Here is a 17,198-nt window from a genome sequence, read left to right as displayed (position 1 = left end):
GTGGGCTCAGGGGTTGCAGGAGACCTCTCCAAAACGAACTGAGAGGCGGCAGGGCACGTGGAGACCTCCCCTGGCTGGGCCCCCCTCGAGGGGCTCGGCCTGAAACCCCCGTTCTCCACAAGGGATTAATTTGAGATTATTTTCCGTCTGAGAATTCTGAGCGCCTTCCCCCAGGAAATACCACGGAGCCAGCGTCTGCGGTTGTTTAGAATGACCTGCTCTCCTAGGCGGGAAGAAAAACTCAGTTAAACGCATAATTTCATTTGTAACACTCAAAGAGACCAAACTGCATCGTTCAGTAGCAACCGTGAATCGTGGTGGAAGGGTAAAGCGCAGCAATAAAACTCCATTCCCGGGCAAAACTAAAGGTGTTATCATCCAAAAGCTTTGCCGGTATCAGATGCACGTCACGTATGACTGATTAAATCGAGTCCTCCCGTTTTGCTACCAAGGGCCGCGATGACGGGCCGTGCAGGCTCCTGCCGGTGAGCGGCCGGCGGCTGGCGCGGCACTGCCGCAAGGACGCGGGCATCGGGCGTAACTGAAAAGATCCCCAAGACACCACACAGGATAAATAATTCCTCAGTGCAAATCTGCAACGGTTCTTATGTCCATCTCGGGTCTTGTATAAATGTTGCGTCAACCAGCCCCCCCCATTTCTCCAAACCCAACCCAAGGCCGTTCCACCCAGAGCCCCTCTCAGCTCGTCCGTCCCCACCACCGCGATTTGCACAGCTTTCTGTTGGTCAGATGCGATGCAAGGAGCGTGGACAGGTCTGAACTCCGTGGTTTCCGTCTGGCTTGAGAAGGTCCGACAGTGCCAACCAGAAGTGAACGACTTTAAAAAAAAAAAAAAAGTGTCAATACCGTGAAACCGTGAGTGCGGTTGGCAATGCCCAGTTTACAGCCATTACGCATCTCGGGTCTTCGCTCCAGCTCCAACCACGAAACCGTAGCAGAGAAAAACCTGCAGAAGAGCCGACCCAGCGATGCGGTGAGCGCCCGCCGAGCACGGCGAGCGAGGGCGCAGGGAAGCGCTTCGCGGCTTCATTTCCGCAGATACGCAGCCTCGGATTTTACAGAGTCCGCCTGTTTTTCCAAGGTTCATGGGTTGGCTTTGCCCGCGCTCCAGCACGCCCCCCGTACAGCATCCCCTGCTCGCTCTAGCAGGCGCTTTGTATTCTTCCGGGGGGCTCGAAGAGTTTTAGGGCGAAATACAGATGATTTACTTACAGAACAGAGTAAAATCTAGATGAGAATGAGAATGAAAATGACCTTCCTCCGAGAGGACTGGAAAGCGCTTTGCCAACGCTACCGGCAGGTGAAGAAGTCACCGCGGGGAGAAGCCCGAAGCGCCCGGCACCGCCGCCGGCACCGGCTCCTCCGGCCACCCCGGCGCCGAGCCCCGCCGGGGCACGGCACGCACACCGCGACACACGGAAACAAGGGGTTTTTACCAGAAACACACACACACATCAAAAAAACCCCACACCAAACCAACCAAAAAGCACCCGTTCTCCTAAGAAACCGCCCCAAAAGCAGAGCCCCAGGGCGGCAGGCTGGGGCACGGCGGCAGCCGGAGGGTCCCGGCGGCGATGGGCAATGCAGAATGAAATGAAAGCCAAGTGTCGGAAACGGTTTATAAAAATGGCACATTTATTGCTACAGAACGGTCATGTACATGACGGCATCGAATAACTACAGATGAGAAACAGGTAATGGCCTACACCAAGCTGTCTTTGTTTGCTTGTCATCTTCTTGAAGGAACTCCAGCACACAACCTGTTTGGACACTTCTACAAATCAGAAATACACCAAAAACATGAAAAAATCGAGGCACTCAGCCACACATTGAAAACAAGGTGTAACTGTTCATCTTTTTTTTCTTTTTTTTTAAAATATTTTTCCCTTTTTTTCCTTTTTTTTCCCGTTTTTTTTTTTCATTTTTACTGCTGCAGCTATGTGTATAGTCGCAAAAATTTCCCCGTTGCGACCTACAACTAAAAAAAAAAAGCTACCATACAGTTTGATCTCAATAACACATGGTAAAATAACATCTTTTAAATAGTAAAATAAAGTAACAAACTTTTACTCAGAATGATTCCAAAAATCTACAAAGAAGAAATATTCAGAATCTGACAATTTTTTTTTTTTTTCCCGTAATATTCATGGTATAAAAGGATTGCTCCTGTGAAAAATAAGCCAAATATATTTTTTATTTTTAAATTTAGTTTTTTTTTTTCCTACTAGGGTGTACTACAGTCTATTTTATAGCAAAAAGAGCACTAGACAAACGAAGCTTTATAACAAAAAGCCAGGCACTGATACATGGTAAATCTCTGCTTTTTTTTTTTTTTTCTTATCTTCACTTAATTGCATCACAAGTAACAAGAATGAAAAAGGCCACAGTTCATATATTTTCACCATTACATAAGTCTATAATACTTGAAATGAGTATGGTCAAACCAGCACTGCACAAATATGAATCAACTTCAAGTCCCATGAGAAAGAACATGTTCTTTAAAAAACAAACAAACAAAACAAAACCGAAAGGAAAAGGTAGGGCCCCCCGGGCCCGGTGCCCCGCTGTCTTGGAATTCATCGTATTCCACCTCTAGGGTTTTTTTTCCAGTCAACCAGTGGACTAATTTTTTCTTTTCCTTTTTTTTGTATTTTTTTCCTTTTTTTCTTTTTAAATTTTTTTGGATTTTTTTTTTTTTTTTTGATTTGTGCTTGTTTCCGCTGAAATCTCTTCATTCCTGGCAATATTCTGTATTGTTTGCTTTTGGACACGGATCGTATTCTGCCTATTGGATACAAAGGTGAACCCCTCCTCTCCCTGACCACCCGTCTTCATCGCCTTCCCCCCCGCCCCGGCCCCTGAAAAAAAACCTAAAAAACCCCCCCAGAACCTCGGAAGACTGAATCAGTACAAGTTGCATCACTGGTAGGACTGACAGTTGTATAAACATTAGTGTTCCTTGCAGCTACACAGAAGACAAATGGTAAAAAAGTTCTAGATGAACAGATTCCCTATTCAGCATATTCATAAATTACTTGAATGTGGAGGTGGATCAGTTCAGAAAAAGCCGCTAATTCAGGATTTCTTTTCTTTTTCTTTGAGAGTTTCGTAGCCCGCTTTTATTACCAGAGGGTACAGCTTTCTAAAACCTTCACCGCTTTAACTACGTATCGGCAGCTCAATCCCCTCGGAGAAAGGCAGCTCGAGATGCGCACACCTTACCTGGGCTGGGAATAACGGAAAAAAATCAGGATTACACGCTCGTGGGGCTTTTTGTTTTGAAATCGTGGAGCGGAAGCCGGCCGGGATCCTCAGTTCTTCAGTCCAGGGCGGATGAGGGCGCAGCCCGCCTCGGCGCGGGACGGGGAGCCCGGGAGTGCCCGCGGCGTGCCGCCGGCATCCATCCCCGCGGCGGCCGGGAGCACCGCAGCCGCCGGGCACTGCCCCGAGCTGCTCCTCGAGTTCAGCCAGAGCCGAGTGCGAGCGGAACAAGAAAAGCTTTTTCTTTCTTTTTAAGTTCCAGAAACTAAACTCGTCATTTATTTTCTGTCCACAGATTGTTTTAAATAAACATGAAGTTGGTCTTATAATTTTTTTTTTTTTTTTTTTTTACATCGTTTATCAGAAGCACAGTCCTCAGCATCTCGGTGATGATCTCCTTGCCGGTCCCTACCCCGATCGAGTGGTGCACTCGGACAGACCGAAACCGAGCGTGGTCCAGCGGGTCTGAGGTCTCCTGGAAAAAACTACGTGGCTCGTTCATCGGCATCGTGCTCTTCGCCCCATCCGGAGGGACAACCCGCGCGGCACGGGGCAGCAGAGCCCTCCAGAAGCCGAGGGGACCGCTGGCCGTCACCAGCGCCGGGCGGGCTCAAGCCTTATCACCCCCCCTCCGATAAACCAGGCCTGCTCCAAGTCCAGCGTTTCTCCCACAATAAGCCTTTGTAACTCGGACTTAAGCCTTAGTGTGGTCTCCTCTAGCGTCTGCTCTAGCAGTTGAATCCACCTCCACATTTGAGAAACTTATCGACAAATCAAAACATTGAGAGTTTTATCGCTACTGAACATATTTACAGTTTTCAGCACGCACACAGCTAATCCAAATGGGTATGGGGATGTCGAAGGTGAGCACGTGGTAACTATCATATTTGTTCTTTACGTTTTCAGAAACAAACATAAAATTCAGATTCTTGTATCTCACTATTTCATTTAAATGAGACTTTTTTTCAACCACACAGATTTTTATAAACAAAAAAACTGATACAATGTATTAAAACACATAATAACAAGAGTCTACATGTAAAAATATAACTTTTACATACACAATTTCAAAATAATGATACGTTTGCCATTTGTTGCATAAAATTTACAAATGTATTTTTCATTACTATATAACTGGCAAAACAGGAGAACAGATGGAACATTTAGACCGCTTGATGGATTTATGGCATTTATTCAGTGTTGATAGGTGGAAAATCTACTCGAACAGGGAGATTTTATTTAAAATACATGCCAGGTTGGTGTGGCTGTAAAAATAGAAACTGGAATTAGAGACAAAAGGATGCTGACAAATACTTAACTAGGAGCACTATCTGTTAATCGTACTGTACACCAAAGTCAATCGTTATTAAGATTCACTATGGAAGTTGGTTCAATTGTGCCCAGACTTCAAAGCTAGTTATCTGATGAGCTGCTGTGCCATAGTTGAGCTATGTTACTATTAAATATGTTAAGTAAAAACTTCATTCGTACTGGCCAGAGAAATACTGTACTACCACCCCTCCTCGAGAAAGTGCAACTTAATGCTTTAGGACTCATAAGGCTTGTTATAATGCTGCATGATGACCGAGATTGGCATTTCACAAAGAAAGGAGGAGGCAGCAAGTGGTCTACACTTAAATAATCCACTTAAAAACGAGAGAAGAACAACAGAAAAAGAAGTCGATCAAATCTGTCACACTACTTGCAATTTGCCCCCGCGATGGTCCCCCCCCCCCAAATCTGACCATGTATTCAGCAACGCCTCACTGCACACTATTTAGGCTACACACATAGGTAACACTTTAATCGGTTCGTTAATCACAGCCACTTGATTATGTTATGTTTCCGATGATATAAACATTGGAAGGCACAGTGGTAACATTGTAGCATTCTAACCTTGTACCTCTGAAAATCCCAGAAAAGGGTCGAGCGGGGCGGCGGGGCGGCCGGGGCTCGCTCCCGCGCCCGGGTGCCGGCGCGCGCCGGACCCAAAGTCCTGTCTTCCCCAAAGACTGAAGAAACAACTCTCTACTTTAGTTATGAATGAGAAGCAACGTCAGGGTCAGCGTTTCGTCCTGCACTACCCCTCCAGAGACAGAGTTGGCACTACAGGTTACAATAACAAAAACAGGGGAGAGGGACAGAAATAAGACAAAAAAATCCTTATTTACAGTAAAATCTTCTTTTTAAAAAAGTTAATCAGTACTATTTTTTTACAGGAGCAAAAAAGTCTGAAACAAATGAACAAAAGCTTACCATATTCACTAAATTTTTAATATATATTTATATATATATTTATATATATATATTTGTCATAGGTCTATAAGATCCATCTGTTCCTCCTACCCTAAGGAATGGCTAATGTCATCGCTTCAGTTTTCATTAGGACGTTTGCTGGTTTTGTAAATATCTGGGCAGCAAAGCTTCCCTTTTAATATCCAGTAAGTATAAACACTAGCTGTCTAGCACACCAACAAAAACGCTCTTTTTTTTTTTTTCTTCAGAAGTACACTTTTTCATTATTGCAAGTTTACAATTTTAAATTAAATATTTTTTTCAGACTTACAAATTAATTATATTTTTTTTTTTTTTTTTTCCAAAAGAAGTTTAGGCACAAATGCATTGTCCCACAGTGTGGAGAAGATTGCCATTCAGTCTCTAGGCTGTGCACTTACAGCTCGTAACATACTGCGTTAGACATTCTGCATGATATGTTAAAGAGAGTCGTCCCTCAAGTTGCACTTTTTGTTTGTTTTTTTTTCTCGGTTTTAATAATCGGGAATGCTGAAATCTCTTGCGTCTGTGATTCTTAACTACTCAGACTTGTCTTATATTACAAAAAAGGGGTTAAGGAGAAGTGTTTATGTGGGTTTAAGATAATACAGCTGTTAAGGAAGTGGTCTCTTGCTTAAATGAAGAAATGTGGCAACTTGGACCTGTGGAAGAAGTAAAAAATCTCATCAGTCCAGGAGAGCTGAGCGGGCGGCCCTGCACCCTCCTCCAGCAACCCACCTGAACGCTGCCTCGGAAATCACGCGTGCTCGCCCGGCGACCCGAACGTCGATTCGCAAGGGGCGGGCCGGCACATCCCCCCCCGCGCGCAGCACCCGGGGGACGGCCTGCCCTGGGACGGGGGGCTGGGCTGGGGTAACCCCGCTGGGCGCGGGGCAGAAGGCTCCCCGGGCACGGCTGAGAAGAAACTTGCCTTTTTTACATCTGTCCCATGTGATTGGAGGCATCGCCCATCCCAGGGTGGGGTCCTGCCAGGGAAAGCGGAGGAGGATCTGAAGATACTTTCTCTTCTTCCCTTCTTTTCAGACACGCGGCTTTAGGATTCAGATTTCTTTCTGTCGAATTGAAGCAAAAGGCGCTTTCAAGTATTGACATTTTTACACCAGATCGGTCTGTTCATTGCACGGGCATTTAAAATAATTCATCGCCATTCATTCGTTTCCGTCCTGCTACAGGAATTCAGCGGGCCGAAGCGGAGGGTGCAGCTCGGTCAGGCCAAGCGCTGAACCACGCTACAACTCCATACCCCGGCTCTGCAAATACCTCCGCCTTTGCGCTTTGCTAAGGAGCAGCCAAGCTTAATATTGAATTTGGATCTTGCTAAAGAACGTGAAACTGTGCCGAGGCTGCCGAGGATCTACGCCAGCATCCCCGGTGCCGGAGCCGCAGGGGAACGCAAGCACCCCGGGTGCTCTGGGTGCCAAGGGTTAGGTCTTGCCTCTCCCCCTGGCACCGGGTGCCCCTGGCCAGGCTTTCCCCAGTCCAGAAAGGCGCGTTTGGCATGGCCGAAGCCCGGGAGGGCCGTCAGGAGGTACAAGAGGTGGCACACTGACCTCTGACTTGCTGCTCTAAGCTGAGGATGACAGCCACAGCCTGGTGTAGTATCAGGAGCTTGGTCTGGGGCTTGTCGCTCTTCAGATGGAGCTGCACCATCCGGCCCAACTCCTTGAAAGCCTCGTTGATGTCGCGGACGCGCAGGCGCTCCCGAGCGTTGTTGGCCATTCTCCTTTCCTTTTCCCTCTCGGCCTTCTGCTCCGGTGTCAGGTCTTCGTCATCGTTATTGCTGGGAGACAAAAGGAATACATCATTTTCTAATGATGTGGAAAATAAGCAGCGCAAAGATTTTCAGCAGACTTCGCCCAAATCTAGGGCTACAATTTATGAGCAGACACCTTCGGAGGGATCCTTTTTTGCTGTCCCTCCTCCACCGAACCTGCGCAAAATCCAGTCCCCTTAGATTTTACACTGAGTAAAGCCCTGGTTTGTAACGAGGCTTTACAGCCCGCAAGGCAGGACTTCTGCTATTTTAAAGAAGCAAAAATGCAGCTTGTTTTCAATAACATATTTTATCACAGCCAATACCGCTACATTTTAAATTGTGGCAAATCTCCACTTATCGTCGCCCTTGAACCCCAAAGGACGCAGTGGTGGCTGTCGGCGCTGCTCCCAGCTTCGCTGCCTGGGGGTTCGCCCCGGGAGCGAGCAGTTCGAGGAGTCTCACGCCGGTGCTCGCACCCAAGTCCCACGGGCTCCGGCCCCTCAGCAGTAGCTTCCGAGCCAGGATGACAGCCGTGCGTTTACACGCTTCCCTTTCAGCAGACCGTCATTCGGGTTTTGGAAGAAATTTTCTCCATCGCTGAGGGTGAGGGTGAGGATCCGCCACCCTCCCGAGCAGTGGCAAGCCACGGGCAGTGGGTGCGGGCAGCACCCCCGTCCCTGCGCGGAGCACGGGGCACCGAAACGCCCGTGGGCAAAGAGCCACAGAAGTAATTTATGGCTGTGAAGAGCCCTACGGTGAACTTCTGCATCCTTTCTGCCACAAAACTGCTTTTTATCCAGATAAAATGATGATTTGAAATTGAAAACGCATCCACTGGTGAGTCACTGGCACTATATAATTTGAATTGGTTATGCAAATGGAGTAATAAATTTCCAGCAGCCCTAACAACATAGATTTAGACATATAACTAAATATCAGGAGTAACCTTTTAAAGCTGCAAGCATGTTAAAAGCAAAAATGTTAGCCTACAAAAGCTTCAAAGCACATATAAATATGCATAAGCGACAGCATATTTGTTGCATTAACAAGAACTACGATCACCTCACATCAGCATAAAGGTGCTTTCTTCTTACCACAATGTAAACGCACATGAAAGCCGCGCTTATACATATGGTTACTTCGACACATTTATTCAGAGAAAATCTCGGGATGTCATCTATTTTCTCCAGTCGTAAGAGATGGGAATGTAATTAACGTTTAAACATCAGCGAGCGCTGGCCTGAGAGGTGCCAGTCCCGGCGCTCTCTTGGGGCAGCACGTCTGCTCAGACGCTTCTTACCTCGGCTCCGTTTTGATACAGAGAACCAGGCGTGGAAGGAGGAAAGGCAGGAGGACACTGCCAATCACCTTTTAAAAAATCCCCTGGACAAAGCAGGGTTGTGCCTGGATTTCAGCTGTATCGGGATTTTTTGCTACGATGACGAGCATCTGCAGTCCTGAGCTGTACCTCGGGCCCCGCGCTGACACGCGGGCGAGGCAGGTGAAATTCAAGGGACGGGGACAAAGCCTCTCCCTTGCTCAGGCTCACCTTTGCAGCACCCATAGACATCGTTCACATCTACCACGGGCATGAGGTCCCAGATATGATCCAGCTACACCTTCACGAATACTTCCCAAAAATGTATACAGAATATGCCGAACAAGTAAAGACCTCTAAACCCTCCGCTTCAACCTAGGGAGCCCTAGAGGTTTACAGAAATTGAGGACTGGGAATGACAAATTTATTTCAGAGGGAAAAGAAAAGCATACGGTTTGTTAGTTCAGGTGCAGGTGTGATCAGCTCTTAGGCACATTTTTAAAGAGATTAAAATCCATACTGTATTCCAATTTGCAAGCATAGGCAGAGAGGAATAACAGCCTAATTCATACATTTTAGCGTAACGCAATTTCTTTATAGATTGTGGAGAACTTGCTCAGTGTCCAAATTTGTGAATTGGTCGAATTTGAGGACGTCCTGGAGTACAGGTACCAGAAAGGTACTCGGTACTGCCAGAATAGCCATCCCCTTCCACTTAGGCTGTGGTTTTACCTGCCAGGAAAAAACCTCATAGTTTCCTCCTGTTCTGTTCACTTCATCGAAATCCAGTAAAGGAATTAAATGAAGCGACACTATTATATACTGTTACCTAGATCTTGACCTAGTAATTGATTTGATATCCTTCTTGTCATCCTCTAGTTTCTTGTCCTCAGAAGACTTTGTGTCCTGGAGGTTTTCATCTCCCTCATCATCAGATTTGATTTCGGAGCTACCCGAAGAGACGCTCTGTCCTTGCAGTCCGGTTGGCATGCCTGTGAGAAAACACACGGACGAGCTGTCAAGCAGTGCTTAAGCCAACGCCTGAACGGTCTGGGTGTGCGTCCCCTGTCCCCGGCGAAGGGTGACCCGCAGCGCAGCCCCAGCTGGCTGCCGCAGAGCCAGGCGCGGGGGGACAGCTCCTGCAAAGGGGGTTCAGCCAGGGCTTTGAGGTCTCGCTCTGCTCTGCGGAAGGCAGCACGGGACGCCTAGCTGCTACTCCTGTTCTTCAATCGCTACGCAACTTTTCCTTCATCTCAAAAAAAAATCTTTAGTATGTCTTTCTCGTAAAATAATCACAATACCTTGGCTGCAATGAATGAGCAAGACCTTGTAAGCCAACATAATAGTTTGGGCTCTTTCTTCCTCGGTTTAAGGGGAAGAACAGCTGCCTCTAGGAATAACCACAAACCCCTGATGTCCTCTGGGTTCGGTCAGCTCCAGGGTTGCAACAACCCTGCAGAGGAGCCTGCGAGGCTCAGGACGGCGCAGCACATCTTGTGAGCCAAGGAGAGGCAGCTGCTGCCGTCCTGCCCGCAGGCAGAATTGTAAAGGTGGTGGAAAATCTGCAGCTCTGAGTCTCACCTTAAGCTCGCCCTTAAACTTTTTGATGTGCCTCCTGCGGTGTTTTCTACACTCTTAATTTTGCTGCTTAAAGCAGTCCTGGTATCAAGACTCGCTGTCCAGAGGTAAGTTGCTTGCGTGCGTCTAGTTGTAATAACTGGAGCATTTCAGAGAGCCGAGCTGAATTAGCAAGCGGGCTCTGCCCCGCAGTCTGGGCTGCACCCTGCGCTGTCTTACAGCCTCCACCATCGCTGTGACCAGCAGGGCAGACACTTCATCCCTCCCGCCCGGGTCACCGCCGTCCCGGCCGCGGGTCTGGGGATGCTGCGTCCCGGGACGGGCTTCCCAGGCAGGCGGTACTCACCCCTGTACGGGTCCTGGGGCGGGTTCAAGTCCGGGGACGTGGCGGACTGGACGGGCAGCTGGGGTACCGGGACCTGGTTTGGCACGAGCGAGTGGCTCCCGCGGAGGCTGACCCCGTCCTCGCGGTGCGCTCCGACCTGCCGGGGAGGAGAGAGGCAGCGGTGAGGCCATGCGGTGCCGGACAGCCGGCCGAGCCCCCAGTCCTGGGGACCCCAGGAGAAGGATGGGGCCGGTGAGCCACGGCACCGGGCTGGGTTTCACTAGAGGGCGCAGATGGCCCGTACAGCCGCACCGCGCACACCGCGCACACCGCGCACACCGCGCAGGCCGCCCGGGAGGATGCTGCGCCGCACGCCTCGTGACAAACACGGCCGAGCAGCTCAGGCAGGTAAAACGTCAAATTGTCTCCCAGGGTGCCGCAGCCGAGCGCACTGATTCCTACCCATCTGTCTTCTATCATGTCCGCCAACAGATCTGACAATTATCTTAATGCCCATATGCTTAATTGTGGGCTTCTCAATTCCCCCATTGCTATCGGAAATCCTGCAGGAATTTCAATTTGGCATTCGACTTTCATTTCGGGGGATCAGATTTGCAGGCCTGCCATTTTTTTCCTCGTAATGCCAGCTAAGCCTCTGACAGCGGGAGCTGCGGCAGCGAGCGGCGCGGCCCCCGCTCCCCCCAAACGTAATAACGTGTCACCTGCCTTTCCAAAACGAGAAGCCCCGTCCAAATTAGCGCTCGCTGTATTTCATTAACCACCGAGTCCCAAACCCGAAGGGGCACCATCCCTGCCAACGCCGTGACTCCGGGTAATATACCAATAAAGGTTTTATTAAACACTCCAGTAATGCCATCATCGGAGCTGACAGCGCGGGCGCGATGGAAACGCATCCCTTCCTCCCCTCTACGTGGCTCGCAGACACACAGCAGGGCTGCTCCTTCATTAAATAAAGGAGACCGTCGAGAAGAGTTAGGCATCTGAAGAGCAAAACTGTCAGGAGTTGCAGGAGACTTTGATATAAAAGCACCCAGAGCGGTAACACCGGCGCTGCCTCCCCGGAGAGGTACCGACGGACGTCCGTAGGGACAGACAGACAGCGTGTCCGCAGGGGAAACTGAGCGCTCCACCTCCTCAGGTGCGCGCGTCCCCCAGCGCTCGATAAACCCGGCAGAGAACTGTAAATCGCTCGTTATTCTCAAAAAGTAAGCGCTCGGGCAGATAAAGAGATGGAGGGATGTTTCTAATCAGACTTACAAGATAATATAGGATAATTGTTAGCAGCAAGTCGAGACCGCAGTAAGAAAGATAAAAGGGAATCCTGCCAAGGGGAACTGGAGAAAATCTTTTACTACTAGACGAAACGCAAATAACCGAAAGCAAGTGTAAAATAGCAGAGACAAAAACTCTCTCCTTGTTGAGACATTTTAATTTTTAAAACATGAGATACTAAGACTGGAACCAGCATTATTTGGTTTTAAGAGAGAATCAGTTGTTGCGGGGCGCTCAGAGCTCGGCAGCTCCACTCCCTGAAATCTCAATGCAGAAAACGTAATAAAATCCTGATGACATCCTGAGGAGAAAAACGACGAAGCAAGCAAACGACTAGTGAAACAGGCTGTCCGCCTCCATCCCCAGCCAGACCCAGCTCAGCTGGATATGACCCTGGGCAACCTGACCGAGCCTGGGAACTGGCCCTGACTCCAAAGCTGGCCCCACCGTGAGCAGGGGGTTCACCCCGGCCACCTCCACAAGTCCCCTCCAATCTACATTTTTCTGCCATTCTACAAAGACGAAAACCATTTAGTTCTGAGGTCGATGAAGACAAAGAAACATATGAGACCACTTCTGGTTGGCAACCAACCACCACCCTTTGAGCAGAGCTCCCGAGAGCGGCTGGAAGCTGTAAAGGCGCTTTGACAGACGCCACGTCTCGCTCTGGGTCCCTCCCTTTTCCTGCGAGCCTCCCCGGGCTCCGTCCATGACCTGTGCAGGCAGACAGACAGACAGACCCGGAGATGGCAAGCATCCCGTCCTGTTCCTGCCCCGGAGCAGCCCACCTCCTCCCCCGGACCACCTCCGTTACAGGGCTACACGAGATGCCTCCTCCAGTTGGGTGGTCCAGCTTGAAGAGGGACAACCTGGCTATCTTGATTATTCGGCCTGACTTCTTGAAGACGACCTCTCGTTTTACCACGTCAAGAAGCAGACATGGTAATAATCGAAAGCTAATGATTTGGAGGATTTTTAAACTGAAGTGTTGAATTCAGGTGCAAAAAAAGAGATGCCGTGAAGTCACCGCCACTTTACCGCTGACATGCTGATACAAAGTTTTATTTATATTTTTAAAATTGGTTCCAATAAAAAAAGATTCCCTCGCATTTCTTCTCCTTTAGGTTCTCAAGAGATCTGGAAGGTAGCCACCTGTGTTATGTCTCACAACTGACCGATAAAAACTATCAATTCTTTCCTTCTCGTTTACAACCCACTACGTGATCAATCTTGCTTCTGGAGATTTGCAGCTTTTTTTCCTGCCAACTGGCAAATTCCAGGCTTGCTTAGTGAGCAAGCCCAACCTTGCTCATCGCGTAGGGATGGCGAAAGAAAGAAAGAAAGACCATTGCCTATCCACCGTGACTGACTCGAAGCCCGTTTTCCCCTCTCTCCGTGTGGGAGGCAGGCATCCGGAGCTGGGACGGAGCTCGGGCCGCAGCACCCCTCCCACCGTGCCGTAGCGAGGGGGCTGCTCCGAAACACCGACGCCTTCTAACTCTAGGGCTACACAAACCACCGCCTTGCAACGGCCTTTCCATAGGGTGTCTTCCTGGATAATTTATTTCTCCAGTTTCAGTCGCTTGCGAGAAGATTCAGGCGGCCCCATGGCTTCGTTATCCACACACAGTGTATCTTCTGAGACACAGAAAGACTTCTCCAACTCTACCAACTCTACCAGGCTACACACCGATCTCCAGCCCCACCAGCCTACAAACACCTTTGTGCGTGCGTGTACGTGCACGCGCACGTATCTACAGTAAAAGACCCAAACTAACCCACACCAAGCAGCCCCACAAGCAGCGGACTACGAGGGCTGGTTTCTGACCGCGCTGCGGTTTTTACCACGCCACCGCATCTCCCCCGCCCACGGGATGCTCTGGCCCGCGTGGGTACCCGAACGCCCGCTTTTACAGCTTTTATGTCCCCTAAAATAGGCTGCCCATTTACTTTTCTCCCTTAAACATTATCAGCTGCTTTCACCCGGAGCCCAGTACCTCCAAGAGCATCACGGCGCTGCCAAACACGGCTGAAACCCACCATCTGCCCGGGGACGCAGGGATGCGACTCACTGAAAGGAAGCCCACCCCGTACAAGGCGTTAGGGACCGAAGGCAGCGACGCCTGCGAGCCCGGGGTGCGGGCAGCTCCCGGCACCGCCGGGGCCACAGAAGATGCTGCGTTTTCTGCTCCCCCCTCCCTCCCGCTGCAGCCAGCAGTGCCGCCGGTTTGTCTGTTATACAAACAACAGCTCTGCCCCGAGGTGGAGCGAAGATATGAATCATTCCCCCCAGCCCGGGAGTGTAGATGATAAATAGTCCTTATCTTTAGAGAATCAAACTCACTTTGAAGTTCTATTAATATTTTATTTATTTCCATCTCTTTAAACAGCCCCCTACTGCAGCACTCAGCGGACTGGAGTGGAAAAAAACACCCAACAAAGAACAAATCCTAAAATGTGCATGGGAGGTGTAAGCGGGCTCTGCTGTCGATGCGCAAATCTCTGCCTTAACGTCCCCTTCGCAGTCCCCATCTCGGGCACGCGCAGGTACCCCAGCATACGCGTGCACGCTCGCGCGTGAAGTACAGTCCGCTTGAGATAATTCAGCCAAAGGGAAGAACCATGAGAAGCCCCAGTCCTGTGGGGTTTTTTGGCGATTAAGGTTAAAAAGGCTTCTGGAAGATAAATAAATACCGGTACAGAGAAGGCTGATCCCAGAGGCAGGGATCAAAATCAGAGTAAGGATCAAAATCATTCTGCAGACCTTCCAGTGCAGGTCTCTTTGGAGGCACGCACGTACTAGGCTGACAGACATGGCACGAAAACCTGGACAGATGATGCCTGAATTCACGCTTGCATTAGTCTTTCAGGGCATTTTAAAAACTTCAATAGCCAAAAGAAGGCCAGACCTTGTCTTCTCTTTGCATTTTCTTTTTTTATATACGGGAACAGGTATTCGGTACAAACGTCAGGTTTTTCTGGTTATGCTAGTTTGTAGGTATTCCAGATTATCTGCACTATCTATATATTCATCGGGGATGGGAAAAAAAAACCACGTGGAAATTAATTCTTGAATACTCAGCATTTCACGATGAAGGCGTATACCTGTAGTTAGCACAGATAACGTGACGCTGGGATGCTGGAAAAAAATTCACAGTTTCACCCTCGCCCTACAAAGTGCATTTTTCCTTCTTTTTTTTTAAAAAATAACTATTCTGCTGTGTCTAAGAGGGTTGTTCCACCAACGTCAAGATGTCCGGCGTTGGATTTGGCAGTCATTCAATCCTTATGAATGCCATCCCCGCAGAGAAGTGCCCCCAGAGCAGGCTGTCAGCCTCAGCCACCCCTCCGCTGCTCCGGACGCGATGCGCGGTGCGGCTGGGACCCGTGGCAGCGGAGGGGCCGGCAGCCCCTGGGATTTGTCTGTAAGGAGAGTTTCCCCAGCTCTCTGCCGAAGATGTACAAATCACCCCCGCCCCGAAGCGAAACCCCGCTCTCCAAATGCACCTTCCAGCCGGTGCCACCGCAGAAGGAGGCAGGTCCAGCGGGGACAAGGCGAGCAGGGGCCCAGGGCACCCCCTGCCCCGCCGGGCAGACCAGGAAGATGCTCGGTTTTCAGCGGACATAAAGAGAAAATGCACAGAAACGTTACGAGCAGCCTGACAAGAAACCCCTCATCATCCTCGTTCTGCCTGGTGATCAGAGCCCCGCTGCCACAGAAACCCGTCTGGGGGCCTCTGGCTTGTACCTTCCCCGGGAAATCCCCATCGCCCCCGACAGCCCCGAGGCGCTGCGTTTCGTTGTGAATTACCGCGGATTCTCTCCCCCTCTCTCTGTCTCACGTATGTGACGATGGCGACGTTATCCTCCGGAGCGAGGAAACCCCCTCCCTGACCCAGAAGTGAATCCGGAGCGGTGGTAAGAAATGGCCATACAAATGTTTCTTTTATTGCTCACAGATGGGCATTTGAAGTTCGGGCATGGTAAGGAGCAGACATAAGCTGTAAAAAACGGGGAAAGGTTTTCTACGAAGTTATAAGCATTGCACTCCTTTCCTTACGGTTAACCCTTCCCGGGCTGGGAGGCGGCCTTCGCGCGCACCGTTCACTTCCTAAACGCAAAGGGAAAACCATCTCCTATCGCCTGGATCACAGCTTCGGGCTACGGGTAGGAAGAGCTCATGCCTAACTTGCCAAGACCACGAGCAAACGCAAGGAGCAACGCGCTTTGTCCTTTTAAAAACCCTGACCTCGTGTTATCCAATTAGGTAAATAAAAACACGCGGCAAGAAAGTTGTAAGGTGATGCATGTTAACATGTGTTCAATATTGTCAAAATTTATAAGTCTGACAGAGAGCAGATTTGTGCAAAGCCCTTATAAACCTCTACCGCTATATTAAAAAGGGAACAGCACCGGGCACTCTGACACAAATGGTCTCTCACTGTATGTGTGTATTATTGGTCCAAATTATTCACTCTTATTTAACTGCACCGAAGTCTTTCATCTCCATGCTATACAATAATAGTTTCCATATGATCGGTGGCTCAGCTATAAATAAGATCAAAAGCAAAAGAAAGGATTTAATAAAAAAAAAAAAAAAAAAAGGACATTAAGAGTGGCATTAAATCAGGAAAAAAGCGAAGTTCACTTTTTTTTTTTTACACAAAAAAAGTAGTGCTGAGTACTAAGCAGCTCGCCAAATATCTTATGAAAGGGCTGTTTGCGAGCCAGTTGTATGCAAAAGCCATTTAAACGGAGCTGAAAGCGGCAAAGCCGGCCTTCGGCGTTACAAGGAAGGGGAAGAAGAAGACGAAGGAAAAAAAGCACGAGTGCCACGTCTCAAGGGGAGGCCGGGATACCGGTGCCGTGGCAGCGTGCGTGCCTCGAGGCCGGGGGAGCGGGCGGCGCGGCGGCACCCACGCACGTGCCGGGGGGTCCCCGGGGAGCCCACCTCCTCCCCTCAGCCGGGCGGCAGGAGGTTCGGTTTGGCACCGCGCGTCGGGAAGAGCCGACGTCCAGCCGACCTCCCCCAGCGCCGCGGAGGCTGCGGGCTGAGCTCCGCTCCCCGCCGCCCGCCCGCCCGCTCCCTCGCCCTTCGCAGGCCGGTTCTGGTGCCGGTCCCGTGCGCGGAGCGAGCGGCCCACCACCGCCTCTCCCCGCAAGCGCTCATTCCGCGCGAGGTCTCCCACGCTTCGCCGGCTTTGCTTTCCCACCGTGGGAGATAATGGAAGCATTTTAAGGGAAACCAATCGCTTGCGACCTATTATGGAGAGAAGCGGGTTGCCATGGCCGTCGGAGGGAAGTCACTGAAATAATCCCTGCGATTTCTTTCCAACAGAGATGATTATTCA

At 49.8% G+C, this 17,198-nt stretch overlaps 1 protein-coding gene across 14 annotated transcripts in view; it reads right to left on the bottom strand.

The window, feature by feature from the left end:
- Positions 1–2,874: 2,874 nt before the first annotated feature.
- The window catches only part of TCF4 (transcription factor 4), a 243,023-nt gene continuing 228,699 nt past the window's right edge, over positions 2,875–17,198 (bottom strand). For 11 of the 14 annotated variants that reach the window (XM_072861043.1, XM_072861048.1, XM_072861042.1 and 8 more), the window contains 5 exons: positions 10,576–10,711; positions 9,481–9,643; positions 7,128–7,357; positions 6,488–6,629; positions 2,875–6,218 (listed from right to left, as the gene is read on the bottom strand). In XM_072861043.1, coding sequence (XP_072717144.1) covers positions 6,493–6,629; positions 7,128–7,357; positions 9,481–9,643; positions 10,576–10,711 — 666 coding nt within the window. In that variant the 3' untranslated portion in view covers positions 2,875–6,218; positions 6,488–6,492. The remainder of the gene's footprint in view (positions 6,219–6,487; positions 6,630–7,127; positions 7,358–9,480; positions 9,644–10,575; positions 10,712–17,198) is intronic. The other 3 variants (XM_072861046.1, XM_072861051.1, XM_072861056.1) reach the window with 1 other exon arrangement.

Source organism: Ciconia boyciana, chromosome 4, assembly GCF_034638445.1.
Source record: "Ciconia boyciana chromosome 4, ASM3463844v1, whole genome shotgun sequence".
Classification (NCBI taxonomy): Eukaryota; Metazoa; Chordata; class Aves; order Ciconiiformes; family Ciconiidae; genus Ciconia; species Ciconia boyciana.
The sequence above is the reverse complement of the archived record's forward strand: the minus strand, read 5'-3'. Positions and strand labels throughout refer to the sequence as shown.